Here is a 26,633-nt window from a genome sequence, read left to right on the forward strand (position 1 = left end):
TAAGCAATAAGAGCTCCTTTATTATCTCCAACTTTGCCCCCAATATTCAGCTTACCTTCGGCTGGAGAAAAACTCTCTCAGGAACAGCCTTTAACTGTAGAAAATGAGTCCAAAACAAGGTACATACAAACTGTAACTAAAAATCCAAACAAACCAAGCTGAAGTAATTAGCTTGATAGGGCAGGAGAAGGAATTTCAGACTTGAAAGCATGGCAAAGCTCACACAGTTGGGAAGATGTCAGGAACACAGATAAGCCACAATGATACAAGATAAAATCACGTTTGCTCCCAACAGCTTGCTGTACGCAGCTTCCTTTTTTATACACTGTGTTCCCAGCTGCAGCTAATGAAGGGAATCAGGGCCCTTTCCTTCCCCATAAGCCACGCAACTCACATTGCTCCCTTCTCCATTCCTCCCCGCGTGCCCTAGGATGAAGAGGAGGTGGGCCTGGATCTTCCTCTGAATTCTCTCTCTCTTGCTCTACGTCTTCCCTGCTCTGCCCAGTCAGACTTTGCCCTTCCCCAGTTTCTTCCACAGTCAATGGAGCCACACTCCCACTCCCTGTCAGCTGTTTGGCTTCCCCCTCCAAGTCAGATTCTGACAGAGGCATGACATAGTACAGGTTCTTATATGAAAGCTACCATATTCATAAAACTATTAGGCATAAAGCATTCTCTTCTGGTATATTTGAACATTTGTCTATTATTACTGAACCAACCACAAGCAACTTCTAATATTTATTGGTATATATGAAAATATCCTTGTAATGTTTCAGATATTGGCAGACATTTTGACAAAGGCAATGTTTAAATACTACATCTACATAAAATACATAAGGCATTTTGATTTTTATGAGCAAAGTTCCCTGAACAACGCATGTCCAAGTTCTGTATTATACAGTATCATGTTAATACATCTCAGTTCTCCCTTAAGAACAATGACTGTATTATGAAAGAAAATGGTTATAACAGGAATTAACTCAAAAGTCTGTGTAAGGAATTCATCAACAGCTGTGTTACCAGTAGGAGGATCATCAAATGTTTCATTTGCCAAAAGCTCAATGTATTTTCATTCCAAAGACAGAATTGGAGGTAATCCAGGCACACAAAAAGAACTCAGAGTTACAAAGGGGTGTAGTCCCATAGAGTTATAGCTATACAAAAAAATAAAATAAAAATATAATGAGCAATAAATACTACGAGAGAAGGAGGAAATTGATATAACCCCTTCTTTTCAGGATTCATATTGTATAATTGTATTAAATGTTCCTCCAAACCATCATTTGGGTAAAGCAGTTCAAGAACACTTTTGTTAAGCCCCACCAGCCATTCAAACTCAAGAAGGCTAAATCCTCTACAACAGTGATCCCCAACCTTTTTATGCCGCGCCCGGTACCGGCATCAGCTGGGCGCCGCGGCCCGGCACCGGCATCAGCTGGGCGCCGCCATCTTTTTGATGAAAAAGTGCTTCGGTGACCTCACGGAGCTTTTTCATCAAAAGATGAGCGGCGCCAGCGCCTCGGTGAGCTTTTCCGGGTAGAAATGGCTTTCTCCGGAAAAGCTCACGGAGCTGGCGGCGCCATCTTTTTGATGAAAACGTGCTCCGGTGAGCTTTCTCCGGAAAAGCTCACCGGAAGCGCGCGCCGCCATCTTTTTGATGAAAGCGTGCTTCGGTGAGCTTTCTACCTGGAAAAGCTCACCGGAAGCACTTTTCATCAAAAAGATGGCGCCCAGCAAGCCAGCGACCGGTAGGACTTGTTCGCGGACTGGTACCGGTCCGCGGACCGGTGGTTGGGGACCCCTGCTCTACAATATTATTAGCCAAATTCAATAGAATGTAGCTGCACATTGAAAGTGTTTTGTCCCATAAGATTTATATAGAATCATGATGAATTCCCCAGTGTACCTGTTTCCTTATAGTATTTCCCCCTCATATGACAATTTTTGTAAATGATGATGGCTTTAGAGTGTGACAGGATAAACATTCTGTGACAGTTCTCATACTGATAAAGATAGTAGCTATTATCAATCAATGTACATTGATAAAGCAGACAAGCCTCTTCTGCTTTGCATTGCAAGAGGACAAGAATGTTCACAAAGTTTTGTTGACTTAGTTTGCCAATACATATATTCTGATTTGGAAACAGATTACACTACTTGATGGAATTCTTTTAATCTTTCTAATCACAGCTCTTTAATTCCTGGGATTAACTGTTTCCGGTCCAGACAGCAAGAAGATAAAGCAGTTTTGGGAGCCTTTGAGCAAATTTAGTTAGTAAAGATAGGGAGCAGGGAAATAAAGGAGAAATTCAACATATAAGAGGATGAAAGACTTTGTAAGTGTTTCACATAGTCACTAAGGGTGGGATTCAACCGGTATTACTACCGGTTCGGTGATTATGTTTTGCGCACGCTGTGCACGCATGTAGAAAACCGTAAACTGTGCCGTCCGGACAGTTGAAAAAGGGCTGCGCGCAAGTGCGCAGCATTTGAAAAGCCACTTTTTTTCCTGCTTTTTCAACCTCAGCTGTGTCGCGCAAAGCAGCTGAGGTTGAAAAAGCAGGAAATAAAGGACAAGTAAGAGCCCGGGCAGATGGATGGCCCAAAAAGCAGTAAACACAGAACCGGTTTGATGTCTGCTGTTCTTCAGAGCTACCAGTTCTGTAGAAATGGGCAGAACCGGTAGCATCCCACTCCTGATCTTCACCTTAAAGGTAGCATATATATTTTTTCTATATAGAGAAGGCAAATGAATGAGGGTATTGCCAAAATTGTGAAGTGGTTTAACATTGCCTTCCTTCTTTCAGAATATTTTTTTTACTTCCCAAACTAGTCTTCAGTCCTGATTTTTCAGTTCATATCCCATCCAAGCACTAACCAGAGCCAACCTTGTTTAACTTCGAAGCCTGATGTTGGCCAGCTACTGTATCCTGCTGATATATTGTTTAGTTAACCATGCTTTATTAAATGAACTGGCTAAGCTTATACATCATACAAAATTCATTAGGTTACTAATGAATGGTGGCTGGATTTACACAGCATACTGAATCAAAATCAAATCACATAATTCCTTAATGCAATGTGTAAAATCAACCATTGCAACTTATAAATAATAGCTTATTGTTTAGGTAGCAGGACTCATCATATGGTTTATTAAATAAACTTTAATTAAGCAAATGGCTTAGTGTGATGTTGAACACAGTTACATATTAATGAACGATCAGCACTGGTGGATAAATTATTTAGCTCCTAGTTTCCTGCTTTCCTATATAGGATGATTAACAAATTGTAGATTTTGGCTTCCTAGCAGTTCTACTCCCAAGCACTTCTACTGATTTTATTTGTGTGAAAACATAACTGTTGCTTGTCTGAGATTAAACTTGATTGTGCAATATTTTCTGATAGGTACTTTTGAATTTACATTTCAAATATGATTTAACATAATGCTGTGCTTCCCAAACATGCTAAAATAAGATCCTGACTGGCTCAAGGTTGACTTCCATCCTTCCAAGGTTGGTAAAATGAGGACCCACATTGTTGGGGCCATAGGGTCACACTGTAAACTGTTTAGAGAGGGCTATAAAGCACTAGGAAGCAGTATTTAAGTCTAAGTTGGCTTTGCAGCACATTCTCTGTTCTTACATATATAATGATGTTGTGCATGCTTGATGTATTGAGAAGTATTGTTTTTCAGCTTGTCACAGAAACAATGTTGATCTGGGCTGAGAGTTAATGGCTTGTCCAGGTTGAACCAGCTGACTTCCATGCTTGACAAAGGACTAGAACCTGGATTTTCCTAGTCCTAGTTCAGCACCTTCACTACTACTGTTACATTTTATTGGCTCACACTTACTGCTATATGTCAAACAGTTATTGATACTGACAATCTATTGTCACTGATTATAGCTAGTGGGACATGGCTTTCCTCAGAATTAATTATGCAGTATCTCTTTTGGGCTGGCATAATATTGTTCTTTGGTCTGTCTATAGAATGGCATATGTCAGTGAAGTTCAGCTTTTATCTTTATTTGATAAAATTATATGATTCCATTGCTGTTTTCTTTGACAAAAAGATTGAAATTTAATTTTAAAAATAAGTAATATATTTTTCTCTTGCTCCATAATAATGATTGAAATCAGTTTTTATTTGGAGGTGCTCATATACAAACCCCTCTAGTATTTTAGGAATCAAGGAATTGGAATGTTTAAGAAGCCCTGACAGTATCTTTAGTTGAGTGGACAATGTTTACTTCCACTTCAGACAAAATGAATGGGATCCTTGCAGCAGAAACTAATGAGGAGATGAATAAATAATAATTAGGACTGCAGAAAAAACAATTAATACCAACCTGCCTTCAATCGAGGACCTGTACACAGCACGAGTCAAAAAGAGGGCTGTGAAAATATTTACAGACCCCTCACATCCCGGACATAAACTGTTTCAATCCCTCAAAACGACGCTATAGAGCACTGCACACAGAACAACTAGACACAAGAACAGTTTTTCCCCAAACGCCATCACTCTGCTAAACAAATAATTCCCTCAACACTGTTCAACTATTTACAAAGTGTACACTACTATTACTGTTAATCTTCTTATCATTCCTTATCACCCATCCTCTCCCACTTGTGATTGTAGGACTGTCAGTTTGTTGCTTGTATCCATACGATTTATATTGACTGTTTCCTAGTATGATTTGATTGTTGATTGTACCCTATGGCTATCATTAAGTGTTGTCCGTTATGATTCTTGATTCTTAACGAATGTACCTTTTTTTTATGTATACTGAGAGTATTTACACCAAGACAATTCCTTGTGTGTCCAATCACACTTGGCCAATAAAGTATTCTATTCTATTCCAAACCAACACACTTCAACTCAGCAGCAGCCCATTCTTTGAAGTGCCCCTGGGGTAGCACTTAAGTTTAAAAATAGCCTCTACTGTTGCCCCAATGCCTTGATGCTATTAACAATTGTTTTTAAGTTTAATCTCATAGGGACACTGGTGTGTGCCTGTGCATTTCCCCTAGTTTTCATTGTGGACCCTCCTCCTTGCTGGTAAAGCACTTGTGCAGAGACAATTAGGCCCTTGAATAGAAAGAGATTTCCTTGTCCTGACATAAAACAGAATGGCAGCTGCCCTCCTATAATGACAGCATGTCAATAGAGGTATCTTTGTTCAGCAGCAATACGGAGTTAAACAGGTAATGTCTTTATGTGAAAGACACATTTCTTCTTCCTTCTTTGTCCCCATATATCTATAGATTTTTAATCTAGAACTTTAGTGACCATATTTGTCTTCTGATACCATTGCCTCCTCAAAGTCTGAATGTAGTTCTGATTAATAACTCCCATAAGTGTATGCAGATAAAGATGGCTATGGAATAGACTTTCCACAGAGAGCACCACATGAAAACACTGGCTAGGAATTCTGAAAGTTGCAAGCTGACTCCGCCTGAAGTTCACTAGATGAGGAAGACTCACCCAGAAAAGTGATAGACAGATTTAAGTAATATACATCAGTATAAAAATGACCAGTGATAAAATATTGGATGTTTAGTCATTATTTATTTATTGGTCATTAGTAGTACTTTGGAAATCAGCAATTTGCATAGCTTCTAATTTTACTTTGGTGCCAGAGCAAGCGATACTGCCTGATTCCTGGTGGTTTTCAGGTAGGATATTTGTCAGGTGAAGATTCATACAATTCATATGTCACTGTGGGGGATGAAAAAAGTCAAAACATTTACATCTCATATTCAATAACTGTTTCATGCTAGCATTGTTTTAAGAGCAAATTCATAAAATCTGTTTTTGATAATGTTTAGAAGATACCAAATTTGTAAGAAACATTTTGCAAATTAGTTACAATAAACAGCTATCTGCATACAACCTTTCTCTTTCATTCAAACTGTATTTCAGGAAGTGGACTTAATCTCCAAAATATGCCTCCGCTAAGAATTTACTTGACACACGATGGCAAGTATTTCTACTAATCCTAATATATTCCCTTGATTTCGTACAGAGGTCATGGTATTGTACATCTGGAAGTACATTTCTAATTATGACTGCAGTGTCTTGGCAACATACGTGTTTGTCTGTGTTTTCAGCATCTGTCATCACCTATCCTTCTAGCAAGTTTTAACTAATAATTATGACTTCTTTTATGAACATGCAAAATATTATGAACATAAATTTCTTTGTGTGAGCCAGTTGAGGCAAGAGAATGCATATGCAGACTGGGACTCAATAGCAGTTTATATCATTCCAAATCCAAATTTCAACCCACCAAATGATTATTTGTAAACATTATCTAGTGCATTTCTCTATACATTCTAGGTGTGTTTTACAACAAATTCTATCATCCATCATGTTAGCCGTAGGTGATGAGAATCATAATAAAATACATCTGGAAGATGCCTTGTTGAAAAAGGAGGGATGTAGTAAGTTTTGATATCTTTGGAAAACAACTGCTATAAACATATTTTCTCAAGATGGCTTCTTTTTATTTATTATTTATTAGCTGCACTTCAAAGCTGCTTCCTGTTGTTAAAAAAATAGTCGTGTGGAGACAATTACAACTGGAGTGCCATATAAGCTCAGCAAAATAATATAGCACATTCACAAACAAAACCATAACAGCTTTCTTCTTTATATAGAGTGATTAAGACCAGAATAATGAAAATGTACTTAGATCTGATTGCCATGGCAACCCATTCAAATCAATTATAATTCAACAGGGTTGGGAGTAAGCTCTAAAAGAACCTAAGTGTATAATTCAGCAGTGTGTTGGGGGTTTCAAGTATTCTCCCATTTTTGTCATAAGTGGCTATTAATTGGCTGTGTAATATTTGTGTAGGTAAAATAAATTAGAATACATTAAATAGACAGCTGATTTTATTTTGCTTTTTGATCAGTATTCTCACGCAAGAAGCTACCACCAGTGTGAGTTACTTGGTTATCTGTCTTGATTAGACTATTCTGGAACAGGAAAATATGTAGCCTTCAAGAATTCTTGAAACACTACACTTAAGAGGCCTAGATAGCATAGCCAATGTGAGAAATACTAGGAGCTACAGCTGTTGAACAGCAACATCTGGAAGACCAGCAATTCTGGCACTTTACCCAGGCTGACAAGAAAAAGTGAGATCATGTTTGCCATTTTTTATCTTTATTTTTTATGCTTTATTTGATTATAATTTCTTTGTTTGATGATTGAGAACTAATCATGAGATTTAAGTAGCACACAAGTTATAATAATTATAATTAATAAACTTTCAAGGTGACTCATTATCATCTTAATAGATGTCACGGTTGTTGTCATCTTAATAGCTGTCCTTGTCATGGTACTGTTTTCAGTTATTTTGAATAAAACAAATTTTGGTTATCAAACAACAACCATGCTAATAAAATCTCACATTTGCTTTGTATGGATAATCTGAAGGTTTATAAAAAAAATAGAAATTGAATTGACAAACACTAAGAACTTCACTACTGATATAGTAATGGAGTTTAGCCTAAAAGACACCAGAAATAACTCATTGAAAAGAAGAAAGTGTGAATAATCAATGTGGCAATACTGGGGATAGTAGAAAAGAAGACAAAGAATTGGAGATGATCATAAAATATCAAGATCTGAAAATTGAAAGATTATGACAAACCAGTCATGGTTTATTGGCACAGTTGGTGCCATACCAAAACTCTTCGATTGCACTTAGAAAATATGCACATTGACAACATTTCCACCTGTCAATTACAAAAGTCCATAGTGCTTGGATCCCAGTAGGGAGGTCCACAGGGATGGATGTCAAAAGTGTCAAAGTGGTAGCTACAATACAATCAGGCAACTAAACCTTGCCCTTTTTACTTAAGCAAAACACAACAAAAAGTGCAGGCTGTGGTCATTTAGACACATTTGGATGGTGTTAATGTTCCTTCCATAGACACCTTTGATCCCAGCTGTACTCTTGGTTCTGATGGCCAAGCCCTTGAATATATTCTGGTGTGCACTGATGCTTGTTTGATTTGTCATTCCTAGAGTCTCATTTCCACAAGCTCACTTCCAATCATGAGAACAGTTAGTCTTGAGAGCAATTCAGAAACCTCTTGCAAAAATCTGTTTAAGTTCCTAATTCTTTAACTCTTGCTGCTAGGTAAGGACAATTTCCTTTTTATCAAGTTCTGTTTAGTTTTGGGACATCAAATGCTGATTTTGATGTTTAAGCATTTGCCAAGTGAGTTGCATCCGAGTCTTAAGTTTTATCATTTTTTGTTTATTGTTTACTTGTATGCTTTGGCCGCGGATACAGGTGCCTTGCAGGATGGATAAAGGGAAGAGAAGCAGGGAATGAAGAAACATGCATCATTGTAATACAAACTCTGCCCCTTATGAACCTCTGAGTATGAAGGAGCAGAGTTTGCACTGCAATACATGTTCTACCATTAGGCATCATTGTGGTTAGAAACAGATGCCTAGAGCTGCTGAAGGCCAATAATGGCAATGATAAAACTAGTAACAATTTAACATTACTTACCCAAATCTGAACGTTCACTATTTTCCAGGCTTTTATCCTATTCCTCCGGCTCTCTTCTCCTGGGCTTCCTGTGAGGGCAGAATCTTTTAACATCATCGCTGCTGCTGCTGCTGCTGCTGCTGCTGCTGCTGCTACTACTACTACTACTACTACTAAAGCTGCTGCTGCTGGAGTATCTATTCGAAAGGCTCTTGAATATCTTTTGATCCATTTCATCCATCTCGAAGCAGAGGCCGGGGGAGCGAGTTACCTTCAGTGAATCCCCCCACATTTTCTCACACATGTCAGTTCCACTGGCATACATCTAGAATTCAGAGAGACATAAATGGTCTGGTTTATAATATCATTTACCATCAGAACCACACTGTCCTCCTTATAGCTTCCTTTATATCTAGGCTATTATAAAAAAGTAAGGAAGAATGTGGACCGATTCAGTTGGGAAGGATGGATTGGGGAACTAATTTATTCAGCTCATTCGGGACCCAGAGCATACACCATATCAGAAATCTCCCAATTGCTTTATTGTGAGGTTAAAAAAGCTGGAAATGAAAAGAAACACATCTTAACCAACCCTTTGTGTAGAATTTTAGCCTCTCTTTTTTCAGCCTTTTAAACAGAGCTGTACTTTATATCATACCAAGGTTTTTGAACCATTTAATCCAATGTTTTCGTTTTGATTAGTAATTCTTTCTGAAATAGGAGGTGGGGAACCTTTGATAGCCAGGAACTGCACAGTTTAAGTTCATATTACAATATTTATGCATTTCTAGTTTCAAAATTGGGAAACAATGGTGCTTCTATTAGGTCATTGTGATAAGAGTGAATTCATTGTTACTACTGCTTATGCTGTTGGAGGATCTATCCTGAGTGAGCTTGATTGCAATTGGGATCCATTTCATCCATCTCCAGGCAGAAATGGGAGGAGTGACTTATCTTCAGTGGATCACCCCACTTGTCCACAGGAAGGTGGCTTGGGAACCATGTGCAGCACTGGGGTTTCAGTTTGTTTTCATTTGCTCCAGAATCTCTAGCAAACATTATCCTAATTTTCTTCTTATCTAGAGATGCATGAGATATATCACTGAATTGGCCAACACATGCATTTCTAGATGAGCCTTTCCATAACAGACATCTTCCAGATTTCTTTTTTTTTATTATTATTTATTAAACATTTATTTGACATACATTTAAAACAGACAAATCAATATATATATATATATGGATCTTTGGTTATTCGGGTTTTTCCCGCGTAAGATTGGAAGTATCTAGGCAACGCTTTGATGAAGTCTCATTCATCATCTTCAGGCTTGTGTCTTCAGCTCTGTGCTTCTCAGAGAAGCTCATATATATATACTCTTAAGTTTTCAGGGTACTTACATGTATGGTATTCAGCTTTGTTCGGGTATTTTCCCACGTCATTGTAATTGTGCTTTTAAAGTTGTAGCAATGTTTCAGCAGAATCTCATCTGCCATCATCAGGTATTGTGTTTGTATTCTGTATTGTGTTAGAACACAATACAGAAGCCTGATGATGGCAGATGAGATTCTGCCAAAATGTTGCTACAACTTTAAAAGCACAATTACAATGACGTGGGAAAATACCTGGTCATGTCACTTTTTTTCAGTGCAGTTTACCTTCAAACAGTAGCTAAATGGATGGTTTTAAGTCGAGGACTACTTGTATAGAAAGCCATGTGACACTTTTACATTAGAGTGCTATGTATGCCTCAGACTTAGCTTACTATACAATACATTACCTCACTGATTGGGATGCACTCATTCTTACAGTGATTTTCTCTTTTATCATCAATTTCCCAATCAGTCAACCAGTTGCTGACACAAGTGTGATCACTTTTACAAGCTTCATACCTATAAGAAAAAAAACACAAAGCAGTGGCCTTATCTGTGTTTTTAACCACCCCATGTAATGCAACATAATGTGTTTTATTTTTAAAAAAACCAAGTCAATGCTCCTTTAGGATATGATTGGATATTATTCTTTACAAATGTACAGGGAAGTTTAAAACAAGGACATTTTCAGGACAAGGAAGGGAAGAAAAAAATAATATATCTAAACAATGTGGCTTGTTACAATGTTAGAATGTATGTTAAAAAAGAGCTGTAACTTTCCTAGGTGATAGCTATTAGACTAATGAATACTTAATGACTAGAGTTGTGGTCAAATCCAAACTTCCAAAGAGTGATTCTTTCTCTTCATCATTGCAAGGTCAACCTAGCGATCAAAATATTCTGGCCTGGAGAGGTAGCACTGGTCTGGAGTTTACAAAGTGCACTTCATTGTTTTCCATTTCTCATTTCTCAAAGTCTTCCAGTGGTTTTTTTTTTTTTTTTAAAACAAGTTTTATTAATTTTTAAAACACACAAATTATCATTATTCATTACATGTTTAAACCTTTTTCCATTGTAAATTTAACAAGTCAGATAAATTATGATTCTGTTTTAAACCATTTCCATATAATATACCAAAACCTCTTATTCAATTTCTCTTTACTTCTCTTTACTCTTATTCAATATCATTATTATTATTTCATCTGATTCTTTCTGACTTAGTTACCATTATTCTCATTCTATATTTCTACAAGTTTTACCAATTCTCCCCCAAAAAGACATATACACACAACACACAAAACATAAAAAAATATCTTTTTGGAAAGTAACTTGGACCCAGGTGTCTCTCTCTTCATGGACTTCAATTATATTCATGCTCATCTTACATATCATTACTTATTTTATTTACCATTCTAAGCCTTCTATATTAACTTCTCCACATATTTCACACTTCTTAATTCTACCTTAATTAATCATCTTAGTTTAAATCATTATATTTGTATCTTTTGTCCATTTTTTATCATCCCTTTGTCTCATCCCTTATGAAAAAAAAGAAAATCAGTTTCTCCTGAAATCATTAATCAGAGTATGATGCCTTTCTATCTCCCCCTAAGTTAATCAAATTAATCTTTAAAATAATATCTAATACCCAATCAGATTTTGCTTGGTACATTCTATCTAACTAATACATCCAACACAATTAAGTGCATAATTAGAGAATAAATCCAAATATTAAAAAGAAATACTATAATAAAAATTTTATAATAACATCAATACCATAATTTTATTAAACTCTTTAATTAAAACAATATTCTAAACCTCTCCTATTATTAAGTTTTAAACCAATCATTTTTAAACATTTTAACATTTTAATCTCTTATCAACTCTTAAACCATTGCAATACTACCATCTCATCTTATGTACCTTGCAAAATCTTTTTTTTTTTAAAAAAAAATTATACTTTATCCATTATCCATAAAAATTCCTTTTTCCATTTAATTTCAAAACATTGTAGCTTTTCTCCACCTTTTCCCTTTCTTTCTTTTCCCAACAAACCTTTCTACCCCCCTTCTTCTAGCCTCTGCCTTACCGGCTTCCCTTCTCTGTCGTATTTCTTTTCCCCTTTGTTTACAATCATCATATTGGTTTTGCACTTTATTTTTCCCTTTCTTAAATGTTTTTTTAGATCTTAAGTCCTTAAATCCTTTAGTTTTCTTCTTTTCTCTTTCTTTTCTTTTCTTTCTCTCTTCCTTTTTTCTGGATCAAATTCTGAGATTCATTAAAGATGGCTCCTTTCTTTCTTTCTTGTTCCTCTGCTGTCTTCATCTGTTGTAATTTTTGTTGATAATTAGTAAGCGCCATTTCTAAGAAAAGGAAAGCTTCTTCCACACCATTTCTTAGTTCCTCAACAGAAAGAGCCATTATAAATCTTTTCTTTTCTTTTCTCCTTCTTTCTTCTTACAACAACCAGAATATTCAAAAGAAAATAAGTGCACTTCCGGTTTGTCGGCTTCGCGAGCGGCAGGGATTTGCGAAGCTGCGCGATCCCTGCAGCGCTAGCCGTTTTTGGGGCTCCGACCCACACGGGTGCGGAGCTAGGCTGCCCTGCAGGGGCAGCTGAAGGTAGGGGATCCGGAGAAGGGACTGGGGTGTTGCAGACCCCCTCCTGGCCGGCAGAACCCCCTTTCCCAGGACGGTGCAGCGGCGGTCCGTAATGGCCGCCACAAAGAAGCTGGCAGCCGGGTAAGAATGCGCAGGAGGAAGTGGAGAAAGTGATTGAGAGGAGAAAGTTTTTCTTGGCTCCTAGGACTCTAAGACATATTTAATAAAATTCCTGAAAAGTATGACTTTCTGAATAATACCTGCCAGAAGAGGAAAAAGCGGCTGCTTGAAGGTGCTGAAAGGATAGCTTTCCTCTTTTCCTACGGAATAAATAACTGGATATTAAGAAACCTATTTTTTTAGGTGGAAATTGGTTTTAAGCGATGAGTGGGAAGAGAGAGGATTAAAAGAAAATATTTGTATGCTAAGATTTGTTGGAGCAGATGCCTTAAGGATTTGAAGACTAGAATATATTGTAATAAGATTTTAAACAGATTTGGACTTTCTTTCTCTTTGATTGATATTACCCCAGAAGGAGAAAGTGAGAACTCTGCCTTGGTTTGGACTGATTGATAACTTTGGGACTGTTTTATCTTTTTTATTTTCTTTTGAAAGTCTTCCAGTGGTTTTAACCATATAATTGGCAGAAAATTGGAAAGGAAGATCAAAAAAGACCACTCTATCACTGTCATGCTCTAAAATACTACGGGTCTTGCGATAATACTTTGTGGCAATATGGTTGGTAAAATGCTTCTTTGAAAGTTTTCCACAGCCCCACTACCTCTATCTGGAGTTTATGATTGTATGGGGGTTCTGAATGAAGCCAGGAGGCCATCTTTTTGCGTTAAGAACCTGAAAACTGAAAGTAGCATCACCTGAAAATTTAAGATTCAGTTAAAGAAAACTATGCTAGCCATTCCCAAAATCTTCAACATGTCCAGTTAAATTTTTAATTTTATTTTTTGAATGTCAAGACTTTTGCCAGTACCAGCTTTCAAAAACACTTGAAAACATCAAAGAGTACAGAAGAACTTCAGGTAGATCTTTAAACTGTGGCAAACAAAAATTAGTAGCTTGATCTATGGAACAAAACTATTATAATACAATAATAACAATAGAAAGCCATTTCAAATTCTTTCCCCCCCTGAAGTAATATCATCTTAAAATGAATGATGCATATTATTACATGAATTGTAAATAATACTCTGTTCTGTCCTAGAAAAATGCATGTGGGTTTACTTCTCAACATTTTTTAAATGCTAAGAGAAAGTTACTGGTAAGTTAATAAGATTTTAAAAATAATGAAATTGCATTGGAAATTTTGATTTCACCCCAAAGACTGAAAAATTAGAATTTAACTGCAAACAGAATCTTTGTATGTATTTATTTATTTTTGAAAGCAACAAGAAGGTCCACCTACCAGTTATCACAGAATCCTTGGCATATAGGAACAGAAGAAATAGCAGCTGCTTGTTTGGGATGGGCCCAGTGAACAATATCTGGTGAGCACCTATAAAAGCACTCTATTTTCTTCATATAAGTTTCACATCTGTTTTTATGGAGAAAATATTCACTTTTATTATATGAAAAATCTTCAACAAACCAAATGGAAAATTGGGAAGTTTAATTTAGTTGTTCCTTAGACTTGTAATTCTAAAATTATGCTACAATTTTATTTGAGTAAATACTAGGTTTCATATCAAGGCTACATTAATTCTTTATTAATTTCATTGATAACCCTGGGTAGCAACACCAAAGGGCTGAATAGAAGAGTTATTATTTATTTATTTATAAAATTTATAGGTCACCCATCTTACCCCTTTTTTCACCTAGTCTCTCTTGCTACATTGCCTTAATTACAAGTAGTCCTTGACTTAACAACCACAATTGAGCCCAAAATTTCTGTAGCTAAGTGAGACAGTTAAGTGAATTTTGCCCCATCTTGCCAAAGTTGTTAGCTGAATCACAGCAGTTGTTAAATTAGTAACACGGTTGTTAAGTGAATCTGGCTTCCTCATTGACTTTGCTTGTCAGAAGGTCACAAAAGGTGATCACATGACCTTAGGACTCATCAGAAAGATGAGTCAGTTGCCAAGTGTCTGAGTTTTGATGTGACCATGGGTATGCTGCAATGGTTGTCAATGTGAAAAATGGTCATGTCACTTTTTTCAATGCTATTGTAATTTTGAATGGTTGCTGAATGAGTTGTTTAGCAAAGGCTACCTGTATTTGCTTTAATTCAATTGCCTTGCATTGAATTAATATACTATAAATCACTTTGGGAATCTTTGGATTTTGGACAATAAAAAATTAATTTTTAATATAACTCTACTTTTAGAAGAAGAATAACAGCAACATCTGGAGCACCACTTGAATATCATGAACATTAATAAAATCACCATCTGTCAATTGCAAAAGACAGCTTTACTTGGAATAGCTTACATCCTTTAAAGCCATCAAACAACATCTGCTTGTCCTAGGTTCTTGGTAAAGACTCAATAGTTGGATAAAAATGTCAAATCCAGTCTAAACATCTGGCTGATTGCACAACAAACCATAATAACGTGTTAAATGTATACTTATGTCACCCAATTTCCAGGAACTCTTTATGTTGTGCTGTTGTTACAAACAGCAATTATGGCAGAATTATGGCAAATAACATATCCTAGAAACATGTGGAAAATAAAAACAAAATGAAACCTACGCTGGGCTAAGATTTCCACATCTGTTCCAGAAGGTGGTATGTACTTTAATGACTGGTGAATGAGCCAGTTCTTCTGTAATGTCCGCAGAGCAACAGGCAGCTGTGGGAAATTAAAAACCAAAGAATTGTTAATAAAGGCTTACTTTCTAACACAGTTATAACTGTGACACCTCTGACCTACTTAAATACCCACAAAAGCCAAGACTGTTACAATTGGAATTAAATTGTGGGGCACTTTTAGATGAAGAGTTGTTTTGTTCCCCTTCTTGCAAATCCTCTTGAAAATTCAGCTTATCTGCCTCCTAAATCTAGGAAACTCTCAAGAAAACTGACAGCTAATTAATACAGTAGTTAATACAGTTTTTCATGCCAATATCTGAGTAAAGACAGCTATCAACCAATCACATTTAGCTATTTGCCACTACGTAATTGATTACTTACTTTGCCTGTTGATTTCATATCTAAATGTCCATGTCTTTCCTGCCTTAAAATCTATCTAGTATCGATCAATCAATCTACCTACTTAACTACCTATCTTCACCTTTCTTTCTCTTACTAAAAAGTGTTACATGACAATCTCAGCTAGGTGGCAGAAATGGATGCCTATGGGCCCATCTGTAGTGACTATGTATCCGGGTGTCTCTGTGTGTGCAGCAAAATTTTTTAATTTGGAATGTAGGAGGAAGTAAGAATTAAAATAAAATAAAATATATATGTGGGGTATCTGTAAAACAAATAAAAGAAATAATTTAGCAGAACTGAAATAAGAGAGTGTGATTTTTTTGACCTATAGGTGAGTGACAACATATCAGTAGTAGCTTGAAAGAAAGTATTATACGTGTCAGAAATTATGACTTGATAGCATCTATGCTGTTGTGCAAATGTTGGAAAGTAGAAATGCCTATAGGGGTGATAGTTGCACATTAAGCTCTAGGGAACCATGATAATAAAAGAACTGGGGATGAGTTTGAAGAAAATTGTGGATCTGTTTCCTCCTATCCTTTTGAGTCAATGGATATTTGGCCTTTTTTCTCCAGTTGGCCCTGGAATGTATCAGCTCCACGTTTACACAATGATATACCTGACTTGAGCAGTGCTGGCTCCCACCTCACTGGCTTTTACTCATTGAATTACTTATATAAAAGAAGTATGTTGAGGTGATTTGTTCTATATAGTGGATGAATGAGGGGCTAACTGCAAATCTAGGATATGAAGGAGGTGTGAATGGGGTTACGAAGTCCCCCAGTCATAGTTGGAAGAAGTCATGAGATACTCAGAGAAAAGTGAATTGAGAAGTTTAAAGAGTGAGTGTTAAAGAGTCAGTGTGTGAAGTGATGTATGGATATGTATGGAAGATCAATGATTTATAAGGATACGAAGTATGAAGAGACATTATGAATGATTTCGGTGTAAACTTTATCATTTTTCTTTTTCTACTTGAATTTGACTTGAATTTCTTGGCTTATTCATTTTTATTCTTTTCTGTGCTTTTTTATTTTAATCTTGACAGTCCCTGTACTTTGTTATTATTTCATCACAGAAGTAATTAGTTAGCCCCTAGTGTGCATGCATATGGGTATATACAACACACACACACACACACACACACACACACAAACACACACATACAGTATGTAACTGTATCATGACATTTAGCTCACATTAGTGGCATGAACAAACGATAAAGTACAAAGTAATCCTTCAAGACCCTCTGTTAACAAAGGCATCAATGTACAGCCTGTTGGTCCCATAGAATCTAATTTTTAACACAGTTTTGCACCACTTACATTCGGCATATAGGGTACATTCCTGCAAGTATTTCTCTGGGGTAGGCCTTAGCTTGTGACCAGCCCCTCTTAGACATCTTTGTCTCTTTCCAGTACTAGGCATTAAGACAACAAGGAACAGGAGCACTGAAAATCGCAACATCTTCTTGTTACTGGTATTCTTGTCAGGGATCCTGTATGGAAGATGACATTTCAATCATAACGGTGGTTTATGAAACGTAGGGGCAACCTTAATGTGAAATGTTAGAAAATATTACAACTAAAATCTAATAAGCAGAACATGGTTTTCCTTCTTATCCTCCTTAAACAACTGAACTGAAAATATGTTTATTTATTTAATTTAAATTTTCTGTTCAAATAAATGTGTAGGGAATTTTGCCTTTAAAGCAAATGACTCAAAGAACAACCAATATTTTCCTGCCTCAACCCTTTCCTCCTCTCTCTTGCCTGAAGAAGAGTTTGAGGAATTAGAAAGTTTCCAGTAAGTTTATAAAATATGATACGATAAAATATGATCCCTATAAATTTGGATTTCTTTTTCCTTATGGTGAATACTGTACAATTATTTTTGCTTTTGAACTGAGATTATTAGCATACCTTGTGCAAACATTTCAATTCAATAACTTTGTTTGTGGTTTCCATACCTCAACTTTCTATAAGGACGACAGTGTGGATAAAGTTTCTCCATAACAGGTATGCAACAGGTATATATATATACGTTGTATTTTTATCTCCCATCTCAGTGCTGCATTCCCAGTATGCATCCTATCTCTCAGGCCATAAGATGTAATATAAACAAATATTAGTAAATGGGGTTGAAGCAGCTTTTGCCATTGTGGGAATGGCCAAGTGATTAATGAGAACTAACTATGTACTATTACTACATTAGTATTCTGTAGTAGCAAGATGTGCTCCAGCACAAAATCTCCAACTTTAAAAAGTTTTGTGTTCACTACTCTGTGTACCATGTAATCTTTGGAGTATGTTAATAATCAACGGCTTTTTTAGCCTATTGGCTTTCTATATTTATCTTCTCATTAGCAGAATATGTATGTTGCTTTCCATTATGAATCCCACCAAATGACATAAAAAAGACAGAGACACTTGACTTTGTAATATCTCTTGAGGAATCGAGATATTTTGGGGGTTCCAAACTTCCTGGCCATTGCAGAATATGAAGAGGTTAATGTCACAATATAGAACACAGAACAATAGAGTTAGAAGGGACCTCAGAGGTCTTCTAGTCCAACCCCCTGCTGGAGCAGGAGACCCTATACCACCACTTCAGACGAATGGTTGTCTAGACTCTTTTCAGAAGCTTCCAATGTTGGTTGGATTTCTCTTTAATTGTATTGAAACAATAAAATGTTGAAAACAGGTGTTTTTTTTCTTATCTGAGAAACTTTGACCTGGAGTAGTAAGCGGTATTACATAATTGAAACACTTTTCTGTATTAGAAATTTAAACTGGAATAACAACTGGTGTATGTGTGGCATATCCTTTTGTTTGCTAATTTATAATGTACAAGAATACCAGAGCAAGAGAACTTTTTCCAGGTGAAGGACAAATGGGCCAGAAAGCAATTTAACTCCAATCTCCAATCCTCCTTGACACAATAAATAAATTAAACTTTATTGTTTCAAAATATGAATTAACTCCAACAATTAACATTTTTTACAGGATGTGAAATATAGATGATTTGCTTACTGAGGAGTTAAGAAGAATTAAGCATTTCCCTTGCCAGTGCACTTAAACTACAATTCCAAATTGTTGACAAATATTGTTTTTTTTCCTGGTATGATTATCAACTGTAGTAGTTTTGGCAAAATATGCATGGTGGTTACTTAAGCATTACAAATACCGTATTTGCCGGCGTATAAGACGACTTTTTTGCCCTGAAAAACATGCCTCCAAGTGGGGGGGTCGTCTTATACGCCGGGAGGACTCCGACTCCCACTTCGAGCTTGAGTTGCAGCCGGGAGGGAGGCTGGGGGAGCGGTGTGTGTGTGTGTGTGTGTGTGTGTGTGTGTGTGTGTGTGTGGCGGGTGTCACTCGCCACGCGCTGCGCAACCTTTCCCCCTCTTCCTTCCTTAGCGGTGTGGGGAGGAGAGGATTCGAAGATCCTCACGTGCGGCGTACTTTTCTTTTTCTTTTTTCTTTTTGCACGCAGGTTTTGCATGCGGGCGGCTGTAGGTTAAGGATGGGGGAGCCCCCGGGTGGGTTATCAGGTTTTACGGTGCTTCCAACATGTGCGAACGGTGGGAGAGCGGAGAAGAGAGCGAGCGGCCCCCGCTGTGTGAAATCCTGCCGTCAAAGCAACACTGGGGGAGGCAGGGTATAAATTTACCAGGTTAATGTAGCAATGGTGATTAATGCCCAGAACATTGTTTGCGGGTATTGGGGTGTGTGTGTGTGTGTGGTGGTGGTGAGGAGAGGTTGTCCTTTGAATGCGGAAAAGTAGGTGTGACCTTGTGTAGGAAAATAAAGAGATCCTTTTTAGCGTGTTTGGCTTCTTTGCCTCCCCTCGTTCGTTTTGACGTGGAGATAATGGCCTTCGGGCGGGGGAAGAAAACGGTAGCTGGATCATTTCAAATTTCACTTACTCTCCTGCCTCACTTCAATATGTCTGAGCGACTCCAGATACTGGAAGACTTTTTGAATGAAAGTGTTACCTCCATTTTTTTTTTTAAAGAGGGCCACTTGGGGAAAAAAAAGATTCTAAGGAATTCCTTGTTTCTTGATTAAAGAGAAGGCATTGAATATACTGTTCCTTGGCAGCCTTTTCAGTGTCCGGGTTTTTGGGGTGTGTGTGTGTGTGTGTGTGTGTGTGTGTGTGAGAGAGAGAGAGAGAGAGAGAGAGAGAGAGAGAGATCAGCTGTATTGAGAAGAGAACGTTTCCTGTGTTCTCATTTTATTTGTCGTGTCCGTCGAGAAAGGAAGCTCGGAGTCAGTGACTTGGTTTCAGCTCTTTATTGGCTCCTGATACAGCTTAAGCTTGAAAGGAAAAACTGCGGCTTTTTATTCTCGAGCCGCGGCGGTCATGCAATGACACGACACCGCTGAATCTCCCGCGATTAGTTTCCACCAATCGCGGGGATTCGCAGCGGACCAATCAGTGCGGCTCGCCGACCAATCCGTCGCCGCGCGCCTTAACCAATCGCGACGCTGGCTACGAGTATGTAAATTGACTTGTACAGAACACCCTCCTCTTGGTTCGGTCCTACGTAACGTAGTCCCGTAGGTAGGCGGGCTTCGTACTTGTCTACTTGACTTGCGCAGCTTAGTTGTTGTTTGGTTCCCGGCCGGTTCGGTCGGGACTTCTGTTTCTCTTGGCCCTGTCGATGGAACCTCCTGGAAGGTGTCGCTGGGCCTCTTGTTGCAGCTCCCTCCCGGTCTACCCGGGTTGGTTGAGCTGCGACTTTCGCCGCTCCTGCCTGGTCTTTCCGGGCTGGTTGAGCTGGCCTGGCTGTTCCTTCCTGGTGAGACTTCGGGCTGGCTGTTGACTGGTGAGTATTGCTGGTTATTTCCTATTTGATCCTCTGTGTCTTCCCTCCCCTCTTGGTTTGTGTTATCGGTGTCGCCTGTGTTTGGTTGCGTGTCGGTTGTGTTTTTTGTTCTTGATCTTATTTGATCGATGTGGCGTTTCCATGTTTGTCCGTCGGTTGTCTGTAGTCGGTAGGAGTGGGGTCCTGTCAGTTGGGTTATAGTTGCCGGTACCCATAGTGGGTCTCCGGTAAGGTTTTTTGCATAGACTGCGTCGCTGGTGCAAAAACCCGGTGCTTGCTAGATGAGTCCGGGGTTTTTCCGGGTTGTATGTGGGGTGTAGTCTGTCGAGTGGTGACCTTAGTTTTCTCCCCATTAGTAATTCGGCCGGGCTTTTGTTAGTCGTTGTGTTAGGGGTGATATGTTGTATTAGGAGCATTTTATTTATTTTTTCTTGTATGTCCCGTGTTCGATCTTTTGGAGGGTTCTTTTTGTAAATTGAACCATCCGTTCTGCTCCTACCATTGGGCCGGATGCGCCGTCGCTGTCAGTGCGTGTCGTATGCCTCGCTCCGCTAGGAATCTTTCGAATTCCAGTGAGGTGAACTGGGGTCCGTTGTCTGACACGATGACATCCGGGAGACCGTGGGTTGCGAAGAGTTTGTTTAAGACCTTGGTTACTGCATCTGTTGTGGTGGTCTTCATGTTGCTTACCTCCAGCCAGTTGGAGTAAGCATCCACCGTGATGAGGAATGTGTTCCCTTTTGTGGGCCCGGCAAAGTCTATATGGAGTCTCGACCATGGTCCCCTGGGCGTTTCCCATTCTAAAATCGGTGCTGCGGGGGGATTTGGTCTGGTTTCTTGGCAGCGCGAGCACTTGGCTACCCAGGCCTCGATCTCCTTGTCCATACCTGGCCACCAAGCATAGCTTCTGGCTAAAGCTTTAGTCCTCACAATCCCCGGGTGCCCTTCGTGTAATAATTGTAATACCTTCCCTTGCAGTTTTTCCGGTATGACCACCCTGTCCCCCCATAACAAACAACCTTTCTGTAGTGACAGTTCTGTTTGCCGGTTTCGGAATGTCCTGAATGCTTCATCGCTGTCTTTCTCTGGCCATCCCCTTGCTACCCAATGTAATACCCGCGCCAGACGCTTGTCTTTATTAGTCTCTCGGGCAATGTCTGACGCGGTTATGGGTAGGTCCGGCAATGTCTCTATGCTGAGGGTGGTCGTCGTGGGAGCTGGATCGTCGTCTAGGTCGGGAAGCGGCGAGCGGCTCAACGCGTCTGCATGTGAGATCGTCTTACCCGGTCTGTGTGTGAGTCGGTAGTCGTAGGCGGCGAGGAACTCAGACCACCTTGTCATCCTGGGGGATAGGATGTTCGGGGTGGCCTTGTTCCCCGCCAGGATGCCTAGCAGCGGCTTGTGGTCCGTGATGAGGGTGAAACGGCGGCCGTAGAGGTACTCGTGGAACTTCTTTACTGCTGCGACGATGGCCAGTGCCTCCTTATCTAATTGGCTGTAGTTTCTTTCGGGTTTGCTGAGTGTTCTTGAAAAGAAAGCGATGGGTGCTTCTTTTCCGTCTGGGAGTGTATGGCTGAGGACAGCGCCGACGCCAAATGGTGAGGCATCGCATGTGACGGCGATGGGTAGGGTCTCATTATACTGAATGAGAACGGCATCCGAGGTGAGCAGGTCTTTGGTATTCTTGAATGCGGTGTCCTCCCGTTTCCCCCAGGTCCATTTGGCCGTCCTGTCCAGGAGCCTATGCAAGGGCTCCGCCGCGGTCGCCTTTTGGGGCAAGAACACATTGTAAAAATTTAGCAGTCCCAGAAATGCCTGCAGCTCTGTTTTGTTCTTGGGTGTGGGGGGGCTTCCTTTATGGCTTTGACCTTGCTCCGGTTGGGTGGATGCCATGTCGGTCTAGGAGGTACCCCAGAAACTCGACTTGCTCTGTGTATAGCTGGCATTTCTCTTTCTTCACCTTTAGCCCGGCCCCTTTGAATTTTTCTAGTACCTCCCTTAGGCGACCCTCTAGTTCCTCCTGGTTGGCTGCTGACACCAATACATCGTCAAAATAGGGAACCACCCCTTGATTCCTCGCAGCAGTCTCTCCATGAGGCTCTGGAAAATTCCTGGGGCTACGCTGACTCCAAACTGGAGTCGGTTACAACGAAACGCTCCCGGTGGGTGACTATTGTTTGCGCCGGCGGTTTCTTCATCGACCGGCAGTTGCTGATAGGCTTGCGCCAGGTCGAGCCGCAAAGACCTTGCCCCCCCAGCGAGTGTAATAGGTGTTGCACTACTGGGACGGGTAGGCGCTTTGTTGCAGGGCGCAATTGAGGGTGGCCTTATAGTCCCCGCAGATCCTTACTGACCCATCTGGTTTGACTGGGGTGACTATAGGGTCTCCCACCGGGCGTGGTCGATTGGCTGCAAAACCCCTGTTTGACGAGTTTGTCAATCTGCTCGCCTATTTTCTTCCGGAGTGCAAAAGGCACCCGTCTGGGTTTTAGGCGTATGGGGGCGACATTTGGGTCTAGGCTAAAAGAGATAGGGGGCCCTTTGTACTTGCCTAGGGTGCCGTCGAATACTTCTTGGAAGTCCTCGCCAGCTGCTGCTCCCAGTCGGCCTCTGTGGTGTGGTTTACTCCCGTGACCTCGATCCCGAGTGGCGCGAACCATTGGAGTCCTAAAAGGCTGGGTCGGTTCCGGTCCACGATAGTCAGGGGAAGTTTCGGTGCGGTTTTTGAAAGTCACCACGAACTGTCCGGTCCCAATGACGGGATGCGGTTCCCCTGATAGTCCTTGATGATCAGTTTCTGGTTCTCCAGTCCTCTTTTCTGGATGTTTGGCACCAGGCGCTTGAGTTCTTTCCAGGCGACCATGGAGAGGTAGGATCCGGAGTCTACCTCCATCCGGCATGGTTCGCCTCGATGCTCACCTCCACGTAGACCTTCCGGGCATCCGTGGTTTGGCATGGCCGATGGTGACCGTCTGGTGGGTTTCTTCTCTCTGTCGGCCTTCCCCGCTCCGTCGTCCTCGGTTGTCTCGGCCCAGCGATAGTCGGCTTGGCGATCTCTGGTTCTCGGGGGTGTCGTCTCGTCCCCGGTTGCTTGGTTCTCGCCGGCGGGGGCTGTGTGTCTTTTTGAGTCGGCAGACTCGGGCGATGTGGCCCTTCTTGTTGCACTGCCGGCAGATCGCGCCGATAAACGGCACTCGGATCGAAAGTGGTTTCCCCGCACCCGGCGCACTGGTTCCCCGACTTACGACCCGCTGATCTCGCCGGTCCCGTCCTGTTTGTAGTCGGTGGACGTCTTCCTCCTCGTCCGTGGTATCGGAGGCGGAGTCCAGGTCCCCGTGGTGTGTGGTGGTTTCTCGTCGGCTTGTCTCGGGGTTTCAGTGTGGTCCCCGTTGTCTGCCCTCCGAAGTCTGGCTGCTGACTTCCGGGTGGCTTCGGCTGCGGAAGCTTCGCCAGGGCGTCCCCGAGGTCGATGTTGCCTTTCGCCATCAGTCGACTTTTTAGTGCCTGATCCCTGAGGCCTAGGACCACGCGGTCTCGGAGGACATCGTCCAGGTCCCTGAACTCGCACATCCCCCCTAGGTCTCGCAAGGCGGCTATAAAGTCGCTAATGCTGCTCGCCCTGCCGCTGGTTTCGCCGATAGAACTCATCCCGCCGGATGAGGATGGGCACAGCGGGGCGTAGTGGTTCCGAAGGAGTGGCTCGAGATCGGCCCAGTCCATCGCCTTCACGTCCTCTGGCTTCGCGAGGGCTTTGGCCATCTTAAACACTGCGGGCCCGCAGTGTGTGAGGAAGACGGCCCTTTCTTCTGCCCGTCGCATCCTTCAATTGCTACTTTCGAGGAACATCAGGAATCTATCCGTGTACGATTCCCAGTCCTCGGTAGCGGGGTTGAAGGGTGCTGGTGGGGTCATGCTGGCCATCTCGTCGGTCCTTTGTCTTCCTCGGGACACGTGCTCGGTGGTTATTCTCTGGATCCCACCTTCGCCGCCAGTGTCGTGTCCGTCGAGAAAGGAAGCTCGAGTCAGTGACTTGGTTTCAGCTCTTTATTGGCTCCTGATACAGCTTAAGCTTGAAAGGAAAAACTGCGGCTTTTTATTCTCGAGCCGCGGCGGTCGCGCCAATGACACCGCTGAATCTCCCGCGATTAGTTTCCACCAATCGCGGGGATTCGCAGCGGACCAATCAGTGCGGCTCGCTCGACTAATCCGGTCGCCGCGCGCCTTAACCAATCGCGACGCGGGGCTACGAGTATGTAAATTGACTTGTACAGAACATTATTTACAACATATTTTACGCTTAATGGTAAGCAATGAAAAATATTTTTAAAACTCATTTCTAAACTCCATAGCTATTTGCATATTCTTGGTTCAAAATTGGATTAGCTCATTTCAAAATTGTCCAAAGCAGAAAAGTGCGTCAAAAAAAAAAAAAGTGCAAAAGTGGAAGGTGTGTGGAAGAGGGGGTAGTCTTATACGGCGAGTATATAACAAACTCTATATTTTGAGTGGAAATGTTGGGGGGTCGTCTTATACGCCCAGTCGTCTTATACGCCGGCAAATACGGTACATCTGTTTACTGATGATCCTATCATCTTGAGGACATACAGTAACTTTATACATACGTGTGTGTGTGTGCGTGTGCGTGCATGCGTGCCGTAGAGTAGGCATTGACTCCTGGTACCTGTCTGGATAAATCCCTTGTAGTTTTCTTGGCAAGATTTCAGAAGGGATTTGCCATTGCTTCCTCTTTCTAGGGCTGAGAGAGAGTGTCACTGGCCCAGGGTCAACCAGCTGGTTTTGTGCCTTAAGGTAGGACTAGAATTCAGTTTTCCAATCCTTGGCCTTGTGCCTTAATTGCCATACCATAATTCTTGCGTCCCTGTCTTATATAAATTATACTACATCATTGCTACTTGCCACATAGGATAATAAGATTGGGTCTGGGTTAGAGACTTCTGTCCTCACTATGAGTTTTGTGGGGGTGGGTGGGGTGCATGAAGGAGGCTCAGCCAATCTCATTGTACACATGTTGTACTCTGACAATAAAGGTAATAACAACAATTGTGCATACAGCTTAGCAAACATGATCATTTATTTCCATTCACTTACTCTAAGATTAAAATAGTACACTGTCATTTTATGGCTTCTTTGGATTTTATATTCCTTTTGTTTTGAGGAACTGGTATTGACACTTCCCTTATCAATTGAGCTCTCTTCCACTCTATTAACTGTTTTCACATCCCAAATTCCTAGAAACAGATTGAGGCCAATTTATGATAATTCTCCCATCCATCATCCTTGAAATGCAATGAAACTATATGAGAATTAGTACTCTCCAACTAATCATTTTTAAAATGTGATAAATAAATTTTAAAAAAATGAACTGGTACAAGACCATAAAAATGGTATCTAATTGGTGCCCTTCACAGTCAATTTCATTCTCTGATTAAAATATTTTTAATGTACTGGGAGAGGTAGGGTGGCTTTATATTTATTAAAATAGAAGAAACATTAAGGTTGAAGTTATGATAGCTTATTTCCAGCAGGAGTTACAGTACATTGTATAATACACTGTATAAAGTAATAATAATGTGATTTACATTGAACAATAATATAGTTACTTTTATTTAGCATGTTGTATGAACACATCTGCCATTTATTAACTATACCTATGGTGCAATGTACAAGTTTAGCTATTACATAAAGAAGATAGTTAATATATAGCATAGTTTCATATCTGATGCAAAAATGGATTAAAAGTAAAAACAGACCTGATATTACATGTGTAAATGCATTTAATATGTTGTTTCTCTGTGAACAGTACAACCTGGAGTGGAATGAAGAGAAAGAATAAAGGAACAACGCCTCCAAGAAAGGAGACTAGCTGTTTACAGTATGTAAAGGTCTAACTTAAAAAGCCATTATGATACCCACGCATTTTTCTTTCCAAAAGGGAAGTTTCCATCATAAAGTGCTGAACATCCTTTTAGGTAAAGATTTGCCAAAGCAAGGATTATAGAATTAGTACTGGTAATTGTTCTAATTAATCAGTTCTAAAGCAAATGAAGCCAAATGTAACCATTGATTGCTTACCACTTTAGCTGGCCTTCTGTTCCTTTCTTTTTCCTCTGGAAAGAGACTGAGCAAAAC

General features: G+C 40.3%; 1 protein-coding gene across 2 annotated transcripts; it reads right to left on the reverse strand.

Annotated features, from left to right (window-relative positions):
- Window positions 1–26,633, reverse strand: LOC113410976 (riboflavin-binding protein-like). Of its 2 annotated transcripts, none has more exons than XM_087960191.1 (7): window positions 26,577–26,633; window positions 16,978–17,150; window positions 15,191–15,290; window positions 13,907–14,035; window positions 10,293–10,404; window positions 8,536–8,839; window positions 1–1,154 (listed from the first exon to the last, which is right to left on the reverse strand). In XM_087960191.1, exons 2-6 carry the CDS (start codon window positions 17,117–17,119, stop codon window positions 8,573–8,575), a joined length of 750 nt encoding a protein of 249 aa, XP_087816317.1. In that variant the 5' UTR covers window positions 17,120–17,150; window positions 26,577–26,633; the 3' UTR covers window positions 1–1,154; window positions 8,536–8,572. The 2 variants fall into 2 exon arrangements, with proteins under 2 accessions (XP_087816317.1, XP_026521571.2); XM_026665786.2 differs by lacking the exon at window positions 1–1,154 and adding an exon at window positions 5,550–5,719.

This window comes from Notechis scutatus, chromosome 3 (assembly GCF_049901735.1).
Source record: "Notechis scutatus isolate UNSWTSFEM ecotype Mainland chromosome 3, rNotScu1.2, whole genome shotgun sequence".
NCBI classification, from domain to species: domain Eukaryota; kingdom Metazoa; phylum Chordata; class Lepidosauria; order Squamata; family Elapidae; genus Notechis; species Notechis scutatus.